At 38.2% G+C, this 16517-nt stretch overlaps 1 protein-coding gene across 1 annotated transcript in view; it reads right to left on the bottom strand.

Moving 5' to 3' along the window:
• Window positions 1-16517, bottom strand: part of MOXD1 (monooxygenase DBH like 1) — a 96751-nt gene that overhangs the window by 24806 nt on the left and 55428 nt on the right. The window contains exons 5-8 of the mRNA XM_026649544.1: window positions 15466-15568; window positions 10877-11043; window positions 9106-9297; window positions 3812-3871 (exon numbers count right to left, since the gene is read on the bottom strand). Coding sequence (XP_026505329.1) covers window positions 3812-3871; window positions 9106-9297; window positions 10877-11043; window positions 15466-15568 — 522 coding nt within the window. The remainder of the gene's footprint in view (window positions 1-3811; window positions 3872-9105; window positions 9298-10876; window positions 11044-15465; window positions 15569-16517) is intronic.

The raw sequence follows: 16517 nt of genomic DNA, 5'->3' as shown, positions 1-16517 counted from the left end.
TTTTTAACCCTTTTTAAAATGCCTTGCGATGCTTGCAACAGGGTTAGCAATATATAATTAAATACCTTGGTTCATTGTTGAGCCATGATGGGAATGTGGACGTAGATGTTGGGAGCTGCATGAAGAACACTTTATGTAAATGGAGGGAGTTGATGGGAATTCTCTCCGATAAGAATATGACACAAACTAAAAGCAACGTGTGTAAGATCATGATTAAGCCAGCTATGGCGTATGGGTCAGAATGCTGGCCAACAAGGAAGAGAGAAGAACACCTACTTAACACTGCTGAAATGAGAATGTGCAGATGGACACTGTGTAAGATGAGAGCTGATAGGCTACTTACTGAAACAGTATGAGCCAGGATGCAGGAAGTCACCCTTTTGGAAAAGAAGAGGGAGTATCGACTGAGATGGTTGGGTCACATGAGACAATGAGATGTGGGATATGTTGGCCAGAGAGTACAAGAGCTATAGTAGTCACAGGACAAAGACCACAAGGAAGACCTAGAAGAAAAGTGGTTTGAGATGCTGAAGTAGGACATGAAGAAGGCTGGTGTCTGCTTGGAAGAGGCACTCAACAAGAGCGCTTAGAGGCAAAGAACAAGAGCTGCTGACCCTGATTGATGGGAGAAGGCAAAGACGAAGAAGACTATTTCTGTAACCTTTTGCATCATAGAGTTTGGCCCAGAGACTTACATGGAAGTTGCCAGCACTTAGTTTAGGTTTACTCCAACTTGAATTTGCTCCAAACTGCAAGTGCTCCCATGTGGCACTGTCATATCCAACCACTAACTTAAAATTATAAAAGACCCAAGAGTACTTCCATTCTAAAAGACTTTACTACATTTGAAAAGAATGGTCAAGAGTCTCTCTCTCTCTCTATATATATATATGGTCCCCCTTACAGTAGTATCTGAGCACCTCCCAAGTATTTGAAGATCTATCCTTAAAACACCCCTGTGAGGTAGGGCAGTAGTATTATCCCCATTTTCAGACACAGACAGAATTGAGATACAGAGAGATCAGTAACTCAAGTGTGGCATTTATCCCCAGCTTTGGCTTGGGACAGTGCAGAACTGTACCACACAGGGGGACCACCAGAAGGCATTCAGTCTCAGTTGCACTGAAGAGGCAGCCGGGAGCACAATAATAATGTGTTACCCCTTTAATTTTTTTTTAATTTTTTTTATTTTCTTCTCAGGAGGAGTACAAAACCAAACAAGCAACACATCTTTAATGGCTGCAAAATACTCCCCTATAGCCTGGCCGGCCAGATCTTCTGTCCAGTGTATAAGAGGGGGCAAAGCCCCGGTTCCATCTACCTTCCTCCTGTACTTTTTCTGCCAAGATCTACTGAAGGGACCATCTTGATAGTAGCCTCTGTGCATCCTAAGTTCATTCACTGCAATTCTGATCAGCCCTTACCCTGTCCATTCAAGGGAGGGCAGGGTGTGCCTTATTCCCTCCCACCCCACTATGCAGCCATGTAAGGGACACCACAATCTAACTTCAAATGACTTGCTGAAGGTCACACTGGAAATCCCTATCAAAGCTGGAATTGAACTCAGCAACAAGCAAAATCTACTTGGAAAAACTAAATGTCAAATGCTGCTTGCAAGCACTCCCACTGATTTCACGGAATCACAGACGCTAGAGATGGAAAAGACTTAAAAGAGTATCCAGACTTCAGTGAAAGTACACCTGGGACTGAGGTAAACAGGAACTGGTCCTAAAACTGGTACATGAAGACAAACCTAAAAATATGTCCTAAGTGAATAATTTAATCCTGATTGGTTGCCTACAACTGATAAACAACAACAAGATACTGACAGATTCAATTCTGTACAAAGATTAACAATGGTTTGGTAATTTTTCCATTTGACTTTTTTTTGTTTTTCCTAATCTTAAAGCCTTAAGCCATGTTTTGCTAAAACAAATTCAAGTTGTGTAATTCCATACTGGCATTCCATTTCATATAGCTCCAGGTATGAATTATTACTATCTTACTCTGTGACATAATAGGGTGGAAGAACAGAATGTAAAATAAAATTGCAGTATTCAGTCTAATGATATATTTTCTCACCACAAAAGGTATGTTAGTACCAGAGAGCACAGTTTAATTATTAAACACCTTCTGAGTTAAGAGTGCATAACCAAGGAATAGGTAACAGAGTGACTCATTACTACTGTTAAAGTTTTCTAAGCTTGGATGGTAGATATATGGCTCAACTAGATATAGGCAATGCATCAAAAATTAAAGACATCTTTGTAAAAGATGCAATTCTCATTTTTTGTTTACTTATCTTTCTCCTGAAATATATATATTTCACTTGTAACGGTAAACCATAATTCAATAGCCTAATACCTATGTACTGTCTGGAGTGCCCTAACTAGGTTCCTAATTATCCTGCTCTACACACAGACATGCAGCTCCTCAGGTTTCAACTCTAGGAATTTCTGACTTACTTTATCCTCAGGGGGAGGGGCCAGTGCCAGAGCAGAAAAGATCAGAGGTTGGTACCTGAGAATCTGTGAGTAGTTTCAGTCCTAATGCTGAAGATCTTAAGCCCCTCTGGCACAACTCCAGGCCCCACACTTCCTTCATCTTGCCAATGATTTCCCTGCCACGCTATGTTCTGGGACCCTCCTCTGATGAGACTCACAAAGCACAGGGAGACCTTCACTGCTGGAAAATCTTTTGGATTTGGAAGGCAGCATGCCCTCTGGAGTAGCTGCTCTTTGAGCTCAACCTCCATGACCCAACATGTCTCAAAAATTCATCCCCCTCCCATCTACACAGTAGTCTCATGTAGGAGTTTCCACAGGCTCTGCAGGAAAAGGTTGCCTAGGTGGTGCTCCCCACTTTTGCATGCATTGGCCACATTTGGACCCCAATCCTGCAAAGACTTACTCGGGTGCTTAGGTCAATAGGATTATTTACAATGTGTAAAATTAATCATATGCGTGAGTCTTTGCAGAATTACATCCTTGGCTGGTATTTGCATGCTTTCACTCTCCTCCATATAGTGCATATTTGAGCCTAGGATGATTCTTTATGATTAGGTTGAGCAGTAAACACAGACTCAAAATACAACAGTCTAACTACCAAGACTATGTAGTGCCTAAACATACATACACATTTAATTGTCTAATTACTATGAGTCAGACACTGGCTTTGGAGTCCCTATTCAGTCTTTTTATTAGGCAAAACATCCAGATGAAATCAATGGGTTTTTTGTCTGAGGACAGACTAAGTAAGGATTCCAGAATTTGACTCACATTAATTAGGCAGTTGAGAGCTCACATATTTTCAAGCACTAAATAGACTTGGTAGTTAGGATTGCATATTTTGATTCTATATTTACTGCTTAACCTAGTAATAAAATATTATGCCAATCCCCCAAATTTCCCACTTTTGTATTATATGGAGGAGACAAATTGATGTAAATATCATCCAGTTGTGCTGATATATGGATGTTTTGCCTGGGAATAGATTTAATAAGAGCATTAATTGTTTCTTATTTTAATGAGGAATAAAAAAGAGCCAGAACAAGCATTGTCTCATGAAAGATCAAACTTCCAAAGGGAAGACTGGTGCCTTACTTGCATGCTATACAGTTACAATTAGAGAACGTTAAATGATATATAGTAATTTCTGCATAAATCCATAAGTAGCCTTGGTGCTATCAGTTAATAATGCTTTACTCTTCATAATATCAAATTATTTTTGCTTCCAAATGAGAACATATCACTTATGTATTTATTTCAAAGAAATATGCCTTCGGTGTCAACCCATTTGAAGGTTTCCTTACCCATGTCATACGTATTCGATCTACAGTGCTGTAGCGACATTCCGTGATTAAATTATCCCCCTGAAACACAAAATATAAGAAGTTCACAGTTATGGAGTTTAATAACATTTGGTTCAGATGATGATTAACTATTGCAAAAGTTTAACAAATAATGGTCAGAACACTGGAATCCAGGGATTTGAATTTTTGAAGGAGCAGAGGATGAGTACATTAGCCCAGACTAAAACTTTGGTGGCTTAGTTAATTCATTATTCATTATCCTTAGCGGGTGTAAATTAGTGTAGCTCCATTGACTTAAATGAAGGTATGTCAATTTACACCAGCTGAGAATCTAGTCCATTATTTGTACTGCAGTAGCACCCAAAAGCTCCAGTCACGACCAAGGCCCTCACACATAGGAAGATGTGGTTCTTGTTACAAATTCCTTACAATCTATGAGTATGGATATTTTGTTTGTGGTAAATCCTCTCACCAATTTCAATGGGACTACCCATGTGAATAAGGAAAAGATTTTCCCTATCATAAAAGCACCATATTGTTTGCCATGATTGGCAGTCTGACCTCAAGAGAATCCTGAGCTTGGTATGGCAGGAGGTGTGGTGAGCTAATGATTGAAATGAATTGACAGATTTATTTGGAAAAGATTGCACATTTTCTGTCTTTAGTATGTTCAATTAATTCTTCATTTTCATGACAACTAAATTGCTCTACCGTGTTTTTAAATAATAAAAAGCAGTAGCTCACAGAATAACTAATCGTCTATACAAAATCAAATGCAGTCTACATGTCCCTATGCAAAGCAACATGGATCAGAAATTATAACACCGGACTTAGGAGGGGTGCAGAAGTACTGACTGGACACATTTGTATTAGCCTTGTGGGAAATTCTTGTCTAACCTTTAATTAGAGGAGTTCAGGGCTCTCACGTGCTTGTTTATTCATTGACTGAGTTGTTAAATGATTACTAAAAAGAGGGAAACCTACTTTTTCTGAGGAATATTTTTTATCCCTTAAAGAAGATGGTGCCAGAGTGTCTGCAGCCACTGCCCCTCACAAAGTAGTCCTAAGATCTGAAGAATTCAGTGCTACAGGGCATAGGCCTGCTACTTAAAAAAGGTGTATTTTGTTAGCCACCAATAACCCCTCCCCCCCAAAAAAGGAGGGGAAACTGAAAGGGTTAGGTAATAGAATCATGGATTTAGAAAATTCCTCTTCTGGCCTTAGCGATTTAAAAAACAAAACAACAACAACAACAAAAGCCTACAACTTTCCCTGTAAGTGGAAGGAGAGAACAGGATAGAACTAGAAATATGATACTTTGGGGAATTTCAGAGCACACCAGTTCTGGGGATTTTAATGTTTATTTGCAAATGGATAGCTGAGTTATTTAGCCCTTATCTGCTGATTTAATTTCTCTTGAAATGGTCAGGAGATTACCTACCAGAAGGTCTGAATCCACCTCTGCCTATGTCATTCTGATAGTGTGTACACCTTTACAGCTTTGTAATTAAATTATGTAATTAGTTGTGAAATGGATAAAGTGGACTTATTGGTTCTAGGAGCAGTCATCATCCTAACTAAACTCTGACTCTTTGAAGAAGATGTATATATATACAGGTCTGCCTCCCACCTCCTTCTGGACCTAAGAACAAGGTCAAGAAGGAGGTGGGAGGCAGACTAGTAGAGAGTCTCTGAGTAAAGGGTAAAAAATAGGGGTGACGTCATGGTAGGGATTTGCTATAGACCATCAAATCAGGAAGAGGAGGTGGATGAGGCATTTCTAGAACAAACAACAGAAATATCCAAAACACAAGACCTGGTAGTAATGGGGGACTTTAACTACCCAGACATCTGCTGGAAAAGTAATAGGGCAAAACACAATATTTCCAATAAATTCTTGGGAATGTATTGGGGAGAACTTTGTATTCCAGAAAGTGGAGGAAGTAACAAGGAGGACAGCCATTTTAGACTTGATTCTGACCAACAAGGAGGAATTGGTAGCAAACCTGAAGGTGGAAGGCAATTTGGGTGAAAGTGATCAGGAAATTATAGATTTCATGGTTCTAAGGAAAGGAAAGAGTGAGAGTAGCAGAACAAGGACAACTGACTTCAAAAAAGACGACTTTAACAAATTCAAGAGAACTGGTAGGTAAGGTCTCATGGGAAGAAAATCTAAGGGAAAAAGGAGTTCAGGAAAGCTGGCAGTTTCTCAAAGAGACAATAACTGCAAGCTATCCTGATGTGAAGAAAAGACAGAAAGAATAGTAAGAGGCCAATATGGCTCCATCAGGAGCTCTTTAATGACCTGAAAATCAGAAAGAAATCCTACAAAAAGTGGAAAGATGGACAAATTGCTAAGAAGGAGTACAAAAGAACAGCACAAGTATGTAGGAACAAAGTCAGAAAGGCTAAGGCACAAAATGAGTTATACACCTAACAAGGGAAGTAAAAGTCAATAAGAAGAGGTTCTTTCAATACATTAGGAGCAAGAGAAAGATGAAGGAAAGTGTAAGTCTTCTCTTAGTGGGGAAGAAGAGTTAATAATTGATGACACAAAAAAAGCTGAGATGTTAAATGCCTATTTTGCTTCAATCTTCACTAAAATGTTAATATGACCAGATACTTATCACAATTAATATTAACAGCAAGGGGGAAGGAATGCAGGTCAAAATAGGGAAAGAACGGGTTAAAGAATATTTAGATGAGTTAGATGTATTCAAGTTTGCAGGACCTGATGAAATTCATCTTAGGGTACTCAAGGAACTAGCTGAAGCAATCTCAGAACCATTAACAATTATCATGGAGAACTGGAGGATAAGTGAAAACTAGAGAAGGGCAAAGATAGTACCTATCTTTAAAGTGGGGAACAAAGGTAACCCAGGGAATTATAGACCAGTCAGTCTAACTCTGATACTTGGAGAGATATTGGTACAAATTATTAAACAAACAATTTATGAGATTCCTAGATGATAATAAGGTGATAAGGAATAGGGAAAATGGATTTGTCAAGAACAAAGCATGCCAAACCAACCTAATTTCCTTCTTTGGCCTAGTGGATAAGGAGGAAGCAGTGGACATGATATATCTTGATTTTAGTAAGACTTTTGATACAGTCCCACATGACAGTCTCTTAAACAAACTAGGGAAATGTGAAATTATTACATGAATTTACTATATGGTGGGTGCACAACTGGTTAAAAAGCCCTATTCAAAGAATAATTGTCAATGGTTTGTTGTTAAACTGGGAGGGTATATCTAGTGGGGTCCTGCAAGGGTCAGTCCTCGGTCCAGTACTATTCACCATTTTCATTAATGACTTGGATAATGGAAATTGGCAAAGCTCCATTGATGTCAGTGGAACTATGCTGATTTACACTAGCTGAGTACCTGGCCCTTTGAGTACTGGTAGTTATTGAATATCCAGCAAAGCTTTCTTTGGTTGGTGATTAGCTCTTCCAGTTTCAAATGCATCATAAGCTTCTTGCAGAGAACAAATAGTATGAACTCAACAACTCCAAGGAACAGCACATGCAGGAACAGACAGAGAGACTGATAGGAATGTCTGAGAATACTTTGAATTAATTGTTCTACCATACTGTCAATAAGCAATATTATTAATTAATTATTATTATTATTTATATGTATTGTGGTAGCAGTAATATTGGAATCATTGGGTAGCAAATTATGATAATTTAGATGCTGGTGATTCATATTATAGCAGGCATAGGCCAGGGCCACTTTAAAGAAGGTTGAATTCCAACTTCCATTCTAGCCCTCTCTTTTTGAGTTGCTCATAATATACTCAAGCAAATGTGCTTTTCAGTCTCTTTTCTATACATTTCTGTTTATTCTTTAATCTAAAAGAGACTTTTCTCTATAATTGGCATACAGGCTTTTTCTATAAAGGTATTCAAACTTCTAATCCTCTCCCAGCCCCCACTTTCTCCTTCCCAAACCCCTGCACCTCTTCTCTGGAGGTGGAAGCAGTGCTTTCTCTTTTGAAGTCCCACTGGACTGTTAGCAGGCAGACTTCAAAAAGAAAATACTGCTCTCCCCTGCAAGCACAGCTGCACCTGAGAAGTGGCCAGGCTTTGAATTGGAAGCTAGTTAAAGGTTCCCATTTCAGTTTCTTACCTTAGAAGGGCAAGTATCAAAGGCACCTGGTATGGGGGAGGAGAGATAGAGATGAAGGGGATTGTGAGGGGAAGACTGACAGTTTTAAGCTAACATTCAGTCACTCTGGGGGCCTTTTCTTGTAACTTTCAACTCACTTTCTGTTATAGACCCCAATTCTGAAAAAATTACCAGGTGCTTAACTTTACCCCTATGTGTCATCCCATTGAAGTCAACGGGACTGCTCCCCCTGCATGAAGAGAAGCACATGATGAACTGCTTTGCTGGATCATGACTGGAATGCTCAGAGCCCTGCAGAATCGAGCCCTCAGTCTGTAGCCTCTCTGCCAAGACTGCCAAAAAGTTGCCAGTCGGAGCTAACAAGAGCTGAGTGAATAATCTGTACTGAATTTAGACTCTTTCTTCTCATGGAATGTCTGCAAATAGATGGTGATTGAATTGAATTTATTTGTTAATAAAAAGTGTTGAAGATTTTTGTATTTTTTTAAATTGTGCATTATATTATTTATTTATTTAACAATGCTCAGGAGTGTGCTAAGTGCCTCAGTGAAAATAAGACATCATGATTTCTTGCCCCAAGGAGATTCAGTTACTCAGTGAAGGTCAATGCAGAGCATGATGGACTAATGAAGTTTTTCCCCTTTAGCAATAAATAAAAAATTTAAAATAAATGGAAGACTTAGTTGACTGATTTCCTGTCTGTGTGTGAGGTTGAACATAAACAGCTCTTTGCAAGTACTTGATAGTCAAGATGTGTTGTGTTAGTTACAATTGGTCAGAAAAGCCATATGGTGTTGTTTCCTTTCCCTGACTGGATGAATGCACAAAAAAATTGGCACACTCACATATGCGAGTTTAAAATGTGCTTTCCACAAACATTTGTGACAATAAAACTCAATTGCTCAAATGTTTGTAGAAACCAAACACAAAAGAGATCAGAACATGGTCAAAGAAAATTATTTAAAAATTTAGGTAAATATTCATGGGATATTGTTTAGGGTATTTTCCCAACTCTAATGTGATGGTGGTTTTGTGAAAGGCAGGAAAGTGAGTAAGACAGAAAAGTCATTTCACAAGCAAAATTAGTCCTAACTATGAACAAATTATTAGTCACTGTGGCTCACAAACTATGGTAAGGGGAAGAATTAAGAGATTCATACAGGCAAGATAGTTCTTTCTTCCTTTAGATACTGAAATTCCTGAAAATTGAAGTCAAACTCATCGTCATAAGCAAGCAGCTTCTGTTCTTCACCCTTGCGGAAGTGACGCATCCTGATGGCTCTGCCAGCAAGATGGGCATGGAGAAGAACAGCAAACACATGAATCCCACTTGGCCTCTCAGCATCCAAGGCCTGACAAAGGGAAACCAACAAAACTGTCAGTACATCACAAGCACAAAAGGTGAACAGATGAGTGAGAATGTTAAATATATAAATGCACTGTATGTTTCCTCAGTTTATAGTAATATAAGCAGTGTGCAATATGGAGAAACAGCAAATATAAAACACCAAATGAAAACTGAATTGCCATTGTACAATAAAAACAATTATTTAAGTGGTATTTATTAGTCTTTGATGCGCATATGTAGCTCTCATTAAAATTAATTGGAATGCCACATTCCCAGTACACATCCAATAGAATCTGACCTTTAAAAATACAGTTTTTAAAATGGTATGTTAATTTCATAGCTACAGGCTGCATATGAGTGTGTCTTTATTGTGACAAATGATTTTCAGTGTGTTACCACATTACTAGAAAGCACATGCAAAGACAGGCAGTTTAAGATGAAAGTTTGGAATTACTGTTTAAAATGTTCTTCTGCCCAACTGCAGGTGAGCTGATACCAGAATACTGCACAATTAAGTCTAAAGTTTTCATTCCAAGCCAAAACAATTTTAAAGTATTCTTTGACAGATTAGCACAGAAGATAGGACTGAATTAGATTTTACCAATCTGGCGCACACATCCCCAAATTCCAAATGGTGTGAGTGTTTCAAACACAGATCCAAACGTACCCTGGGGTTCTGATTTCTGTTTAGATCGAAAACTGAAAAGCACATGTTTTCCAGATTCGTTTCACATGTGGCCTTAGATGGCAGCAACTTCACAAGAAAAGATCTTATCGTTTTTAGGCTGAAATTTGCTACAACCACCAACACCCAAATCCTCGCTCTAGTTTGGCCTTAAACCCAAACCATAGCTTAAATTAACTATACATTCAAACTTGTCCCAACTCTAGATAGGACAAAATGTCAACGAGAGTATTATATAGTATCTTGATCACTGGTTTCATACCATATCTCAATAACACAAAGTGGAACAGAATCCTCTCCTCAAAACTACATTAAAGGTCTTTTAATGAAACTGAGACTGTACAATTTAATACTTTGGGACACAGCAAAACCTCAGTACCTGTATCTTAACCAGTCTTCATTGATCGATCTAACACTGTTTTTCAGACTGTGACTTCAATACATAGAACCTTTAGCTTTTGCATAGATCTTAGTTAATCTCTGTCCACAAGTCTTCGTGGTTAGCTTTCTATACAATGATGTCTTTGCTCTGCAGAGTGAAATGTTTTATCTAGTATTATATTAAAAAGTGTATAAAATATTTTAATATTTTATATAATACTTCATTATATGGTATCAATATTTACAACTGGAATACTGAATACTACAAATTCAATGTCATAGAATAATCTCAGCACAGAGAAAATCATAATTTAAAAAATACTAAAAATTCTATTGTTTGAAAAGGAGGTACTTATATCCAGAAAGATCCAAAGTTTTGGTATCTAGTAAGTGGCAAATGCCTTTGCTCAAGTGACTTTAACTAATATTTGTTATTCTTCCCAGGAAGTTAATTTAAAAATGCCATCACAAATTAATACTGAGACCGAAACCTAATAGCATTAGACAGGACACATACTTCTTCCAGACATTCCAGAGTGCAGTGACCTTCTGACATGAATTCAGGCATGCCTGGTGGGATATTGTGAAAGAGGCTAACCCAGACACCAGCTTCAATAACCCCAGCATCATATTTCCGTAAATCTGTAGTATAAAATAGCCTCAGTCCAGAGTTATCTATCAAACCTGCAACAAAAGAGCATTGTCAACTGTGGCTAAAAATCAGGATAAAAAAAATCCAATCACAGAGTTTCTCTCAGATTTGTTCATAAATTTTTACATGAAAATCATGCAAGGGAGGTTTTAAATTGGAAATGGGTTAAATATTTTACAGGAATCAGAGAAGCAATAAATAAAGGTAACTCACAAGAAAGTGGTCAAATAAGGTATGTTGATATCTGAATCACATTAACCTGTATGAAAAATGTTTGTCATACTCCTCTTAGTCGTTTACATGGAAATTGAAGGGTACAAAAGCAGATTATGGGCAATCTTTGAAAGTGAATAATAAAATCTCAAAAGGCAGAATGTGTGATTTTAAAATAAAATATTTGAAAAGCAGCTCAACGCATTTTGGGGGTTTTTAGGTAATAGACATCTATTTTCATCCAGTTGTAAGTTTCTTTATCCCTTCGTAACACCTGTGGTATATTTCCTCTCTGTTGGCTTGACTGTAAAGAAGCCTTTTAGATTGCAGCCAGGGCTGGTGCAACCCCTTAGGCGACCTAGGCAGTCGCCTAGGGCGCTACAATTTGGGGGGCGGCGACCGCGGCGGTATTTCGGCAGCGGGACCTTCCGCCGCCTCTGTGGGGGGCGGCATTTCGGGGCAGGACCTTCCGCCACCTAGGGCGGCAGAAAAGCTGGTGGCGCTCCTGATTGCAGCATGTCACTGGAGACAAAGCAAGCCTCTTTTGCAACTTCTTTGTTCCCTGTCAGCTCCAGGAGCCTTTAATGATGAACATGATTATTCACTGTATAAATCCCAGAGAGAGGAGGGAGAACTAGATAAGGATATTTTGGTGCTACAATCAGGGACATCTCTAGATTTTTGCTATACTCTGTGCACACCATTGTTTTGTGGTAGTCAATGTACTATGGGTGTTGAGCTTCCTGTGGAAGTGCTAGGGACATGTTGTTTTTCTAGCCTGACACATGTCTACATTAATATGAAGTCACTGAAGGAAGCTAAGCCTTATGTATAAAGACTGACAATTTATAGGAGTCAAACTGATATTTGTCCAAGACCATTTCATACATCAAAATGTATAGTCACGTTTATGTATTTATTTACCTCATCACAATTCATTCCAGTCAAAAGTCAATTTAGTGCCTCTGATTATTTATCTTTGTATTAAGTATTCTTATTAGACAGGATATAATAGAAAAGAATATGCCTTCCTTATGTGTTAATTTTTTATGATCATTTCTGTCACTTCCTTCTTTGATTTCTCCCCCCTTTTAAAATATTTGCCTTGGAAAATTAAAAATGCAAGTAAATTAACAAGAATGTCAAAGAAGGCAAGAAACTTTCCAGTGACTTGTACAGTTCTTCTAAGAAACATAACAGACATGATGCCTGCAACCATATATTACATCAATACAATATTATTAGCTGGATATGTTAAGACAGATCTTTCCCTAACAACCAATAGTTTTTCTAAAGTGCCCATTTAAAGTATACAAGATCTAAACTGTGTAATTATTTGGGGACCTGGAGTATCATCTTGGGCACCAGTTTTTACAAGTTTGAGTTGGCAAACTGAATGTAAGATATCTCCTAATTTTTCCATGTCTATGCTATACATGACCAGTTACTATTGTTGATCTACGGTACAGTGCATGACTTACAACCTCTTCAGAGGTGACAAGGGAGCCAGCAACATATTGATTTTTAATACTTGTAGTACATGGGACTCTAAATTGACTTTTTTTTCTGAGCTCCTTGTAGGATCTCATCTCTTTGGAGCACCAATGTATTCTGAGTTTGGGTGGGTTTTTTTGGTCTTCTTCTGAAGCATCAGAGATGGCTACGGCTGGAAATGGGACACTGGATAGGGTGGCCCAATGCTCTGAGGTGGGTCTGAGCATTCTCTCTCTCAGGGGCTTAGCTGGTTGGCTCTTGATCCCATGCTCAGGGTCTAACTAATTGCCATATGTGGAGACGGGAAGGAATTTTCTCCCCAAGTCAAATTGGCAGTGACCTGGGGGGGGGGGAGGGGCAGGTTGCCTTCCTTTGCAGCATGAAGTGCAAGTCACTTGGCAGGATTATCTGGGTATATCTCAGTTAATCATTTCCCTGCCACTGCAGGGGCCTCAGGCATTGATGTACCTTGTTCCCTCGTATTCTCTGCCTGTGGCAAATAATAACTTAGTGTCGTGTGGACTGTAATACTTTGGTCTAATTTTGGTTGTTTAGTTTAGTGTGGAGGTGCTAGGTGGTGCTGATGGCTTGTGGTAGCAGGAGATCAGAATAGATGATCTGGTGATCCCTTCTAGCTTTAACCTCTATGACCTCATTGCTCCAGAATACGGTATTTTGTACAGTCAAGCCTCTTTATTGTCAATGACAAACCTTTTTCTGGCAATATCTGAGAGTTTCCAATGAGATTTTCAAACAAAACCTTCCTCAACACAAAAATTAAGGGTAACATTTTCACAATTGCCTAAGTGACTTAGTAGGTTTGCCAACCCTCCAGGTTAATTCCTGGAGACTCCAGGACAAAAGATTAATCATTAATTAAAGATAATGTCATGTGATGAAAGCTCCAGGAATTCATCCAACCAAAGTTGGCAACCCTACTTAGGAGTCCCATTTTTAAAAGTGGTTTAGGCACTTCGGAGCGTAAGTAAGTCAATTATTCTTAGGCTCCTAAATCATTTTTGAAAATGTTACCCTCAATCACTCAGTGGAGGCATTGGCTAAGATTCTGTTCTGCAACACCAGCAGGAACCGCACGAAAGATATAGTATAGAAAGAGGGAGGACAGATGTTACTTTATGACAACTCTGTGCCCTCAAGATTCTAGTCTGGTCCAGTAGCCAGGAGTTGTTCTAATAATTGACAGCATCCTTCCCAGAGCATTGTGCACTATAGGCCCTCACCCCTTTGCTCTTTGCATGCCTCCTGCAGCAGGGCATGCAGTAGTGATGGGGAGTGGGGGGTGGCAGCATAGGGCCACCTTTGGTGGTATCCATACTGTGCCTCCACTGGGCACATTTTCCCTTGTCCCTTGCTGGCTGTTTATGGCAACATATGGGGGCCAGAGCAGGAGGCAAAATCCTTCCCATGGCTTCCAAAGTTAAATCATCATTCCAGTCTGCCCATGTCCTTCATTTTTTTTTTTTTTTACAAGTCATTGGGAATAAAATCATAAAATTATACAGTGTGGTTAATTAAAACAAAATAATGGTTCTGTGAGGATAATTAACATTAAGTGCTCTCCTTGGAGCCTGAAATCTCTGATTTTCAGCTGATATTTCATGGAAAATCATTAAATGTCAGTGATATTAATGGGGACTCTTGTATTTAGTGCAAACTGGTTTTGACAATATCTGAGAAACTTACAGAGGTTTGCAGACTGGAGAAAGTGCTCAATTAAATAAATGTATTTTAGGTCGACTTGATTGTACTAATACAAAAATAGGAGAGAGATAGGGTCTCTTAAGCTATGAGCAGAGGATTTAATATGGACATGAGTTTACTAATGATGATAGATTCATCTTAAGTGAGAATTAAAAGGGTCTGTGGTACATTTTACCCAGCTAGCATTTTGCCAGATAACAGTAAATTCTCAGGTAACTCAGCACATATTTGTTTAAGATCCAAAATGAATTATTAATCTTTTCAGAAGTCAGCTTTGAAATGTCTTAGATTATTCTGGGATGTCTCTGGTTTCACAGCAAAAATTCCTTTTGCTTCTATTTAAGTAACTTTCTTCAACTTTTTGATAAAAATACAAAAAATAATATTATAAAAGGAGAGTAAATCTTTCAAGATATGCATCCTTTAATCTGTGATTTGTCTAGCATCCTGAGTAATCAGTTTTCAGAAACTGCCCTCAATTGTGGTAGCTTACTTATTCTTAGTTTAATCTTGTTCCCTGATTCCTCTACTGAATTTTTTTCAGAGTGGTAGCTGTATTAAGCTTATGCTCAAATAAATTTGTTAGTCTCTAGGTGCCACAAGTACTCCTTGTTCTTTTTACTGAATTTTTGTTTGTTTTTACATTATGTATGCTTCAAGGTCACTTGATGTAAGCTAATTAATGCTAGTCATCTTTCAGCAAGGCTAAAACTTATCAATGTAAGGAACAGGATACAAACAGACACAATATGAAGTATTTAATGATAAAACAGTTATTCATTGCTCATGATGGGCCTGATCCAGAATTCTTTGTGCATCCAAAACTTCCATTAATTTCAATCGAGTCTTCTGGTGTGCAAGGAATAAAGGATTGGCTCTGATAATGAATAGGGACAATATCAGAGGAAAATGGACTTCTATTTTGCTGTTAATTTGGTTCACCTGTTCTGGTGAAAGGATGAGATACATCAGCATGCAGTACATTCTGAAATCCTGAATATTATGGTTAGGATGAATGAACATACCTTCTAGATATGATGGATTGTCATAATGGACTTCCATAAGCACATACTGAGGGTCTGTTGATGTGCCAATGGATAAACCAACATGAGGAGGATATGTAAAGGCCTGTAATTTGAAACATGCACATCTGGTTAATAGGGTTCCTGTTCTGACCACATGTCAGTTTTGTTTTGATCAATATACCTACTGATTTTAAAACAGTGATATAACAATGTAAATAAGAATTATGTGAACTATGGACAAACAACAATTCTATTTAAAACTTACTGGACATGGCATCATGGAATGATATATCCCATTAAATAATAATGAATGCATAAACCAAACCACTAAACCTATATAAAATATTCAGCTCTGCTGCTCGCTAACAGAATATTCATCCTACATTTAGTGACTGAGCTGCAAAAGGAAATTAAATAAAAAAAGTGTCAGTATTGCATCATCAAGTGGGTTAGTTGGAGAATACTTTTTTTTATGAACATTTGAATCTAAAGTAAAAATTTTACTAATTTTTAAAAGCAACAATTTCCAGATAATATGCTGGTTATATGAGTTTAGACTGTTCTTAGACAAACTGTTGCATTCTCAGTAAAATTATTTGAGCCTCAAAAGTGATCCTACATCTACTAAAAGAGGTCATTTATCAAACTTCAGATCTTTCGGAAACCAAGTTACACTGTTTCCCAGATACAAATAGTATTTTTGCACTTTGTATTCTAGGATCCCAGCATTCTAGTGGTTTACATTAATGAATTAAATCTCACAACACTTCTAAGGGAAGCAATAAATATTATCATCCTTATGTTGCATATGAGGAAATTGAGGCACTAAGGGGTTCAGTGGCAAAGCTAGAATAGAACCCAGATCTTCCCTTTCCTACTCTAGTGCATTAATAACAGGATTATCCTTGCAAAGACTGTGATAAACTTTGTTAAACCAGAGGGGTAGCCGTGTTAGTCTGAATCTGTAAAAAGCAACAGAGGGTCCTGTGGCACCTTTAAGACTAACAGAAGTATTGGGAGCATAAGCTTTCGTGGGTAAGAACCTCACTTCT

The sequence above is a fragment of the Terrapene carolina genome, unplaced genomic scaffold (assembly GCF_002925995.2).
Source record: "Terrapene carolina triunguis isolate 2854851 unplaced genomic scaffold, T_m_triunguis-2.0 Scaffold85, whole genome shotgun sequence".
NCBI classification, from domain to species: Eukaryota; Metazoa; Chordata; order Testudines; family Emydidae; genus Terrapene; species Terrapene triunguis.
The sequence above is the reverse complement of the archived record's forward strand: the minus strand, read 5'-3'. Positions and strand labels throughout refer to the sequence as shown.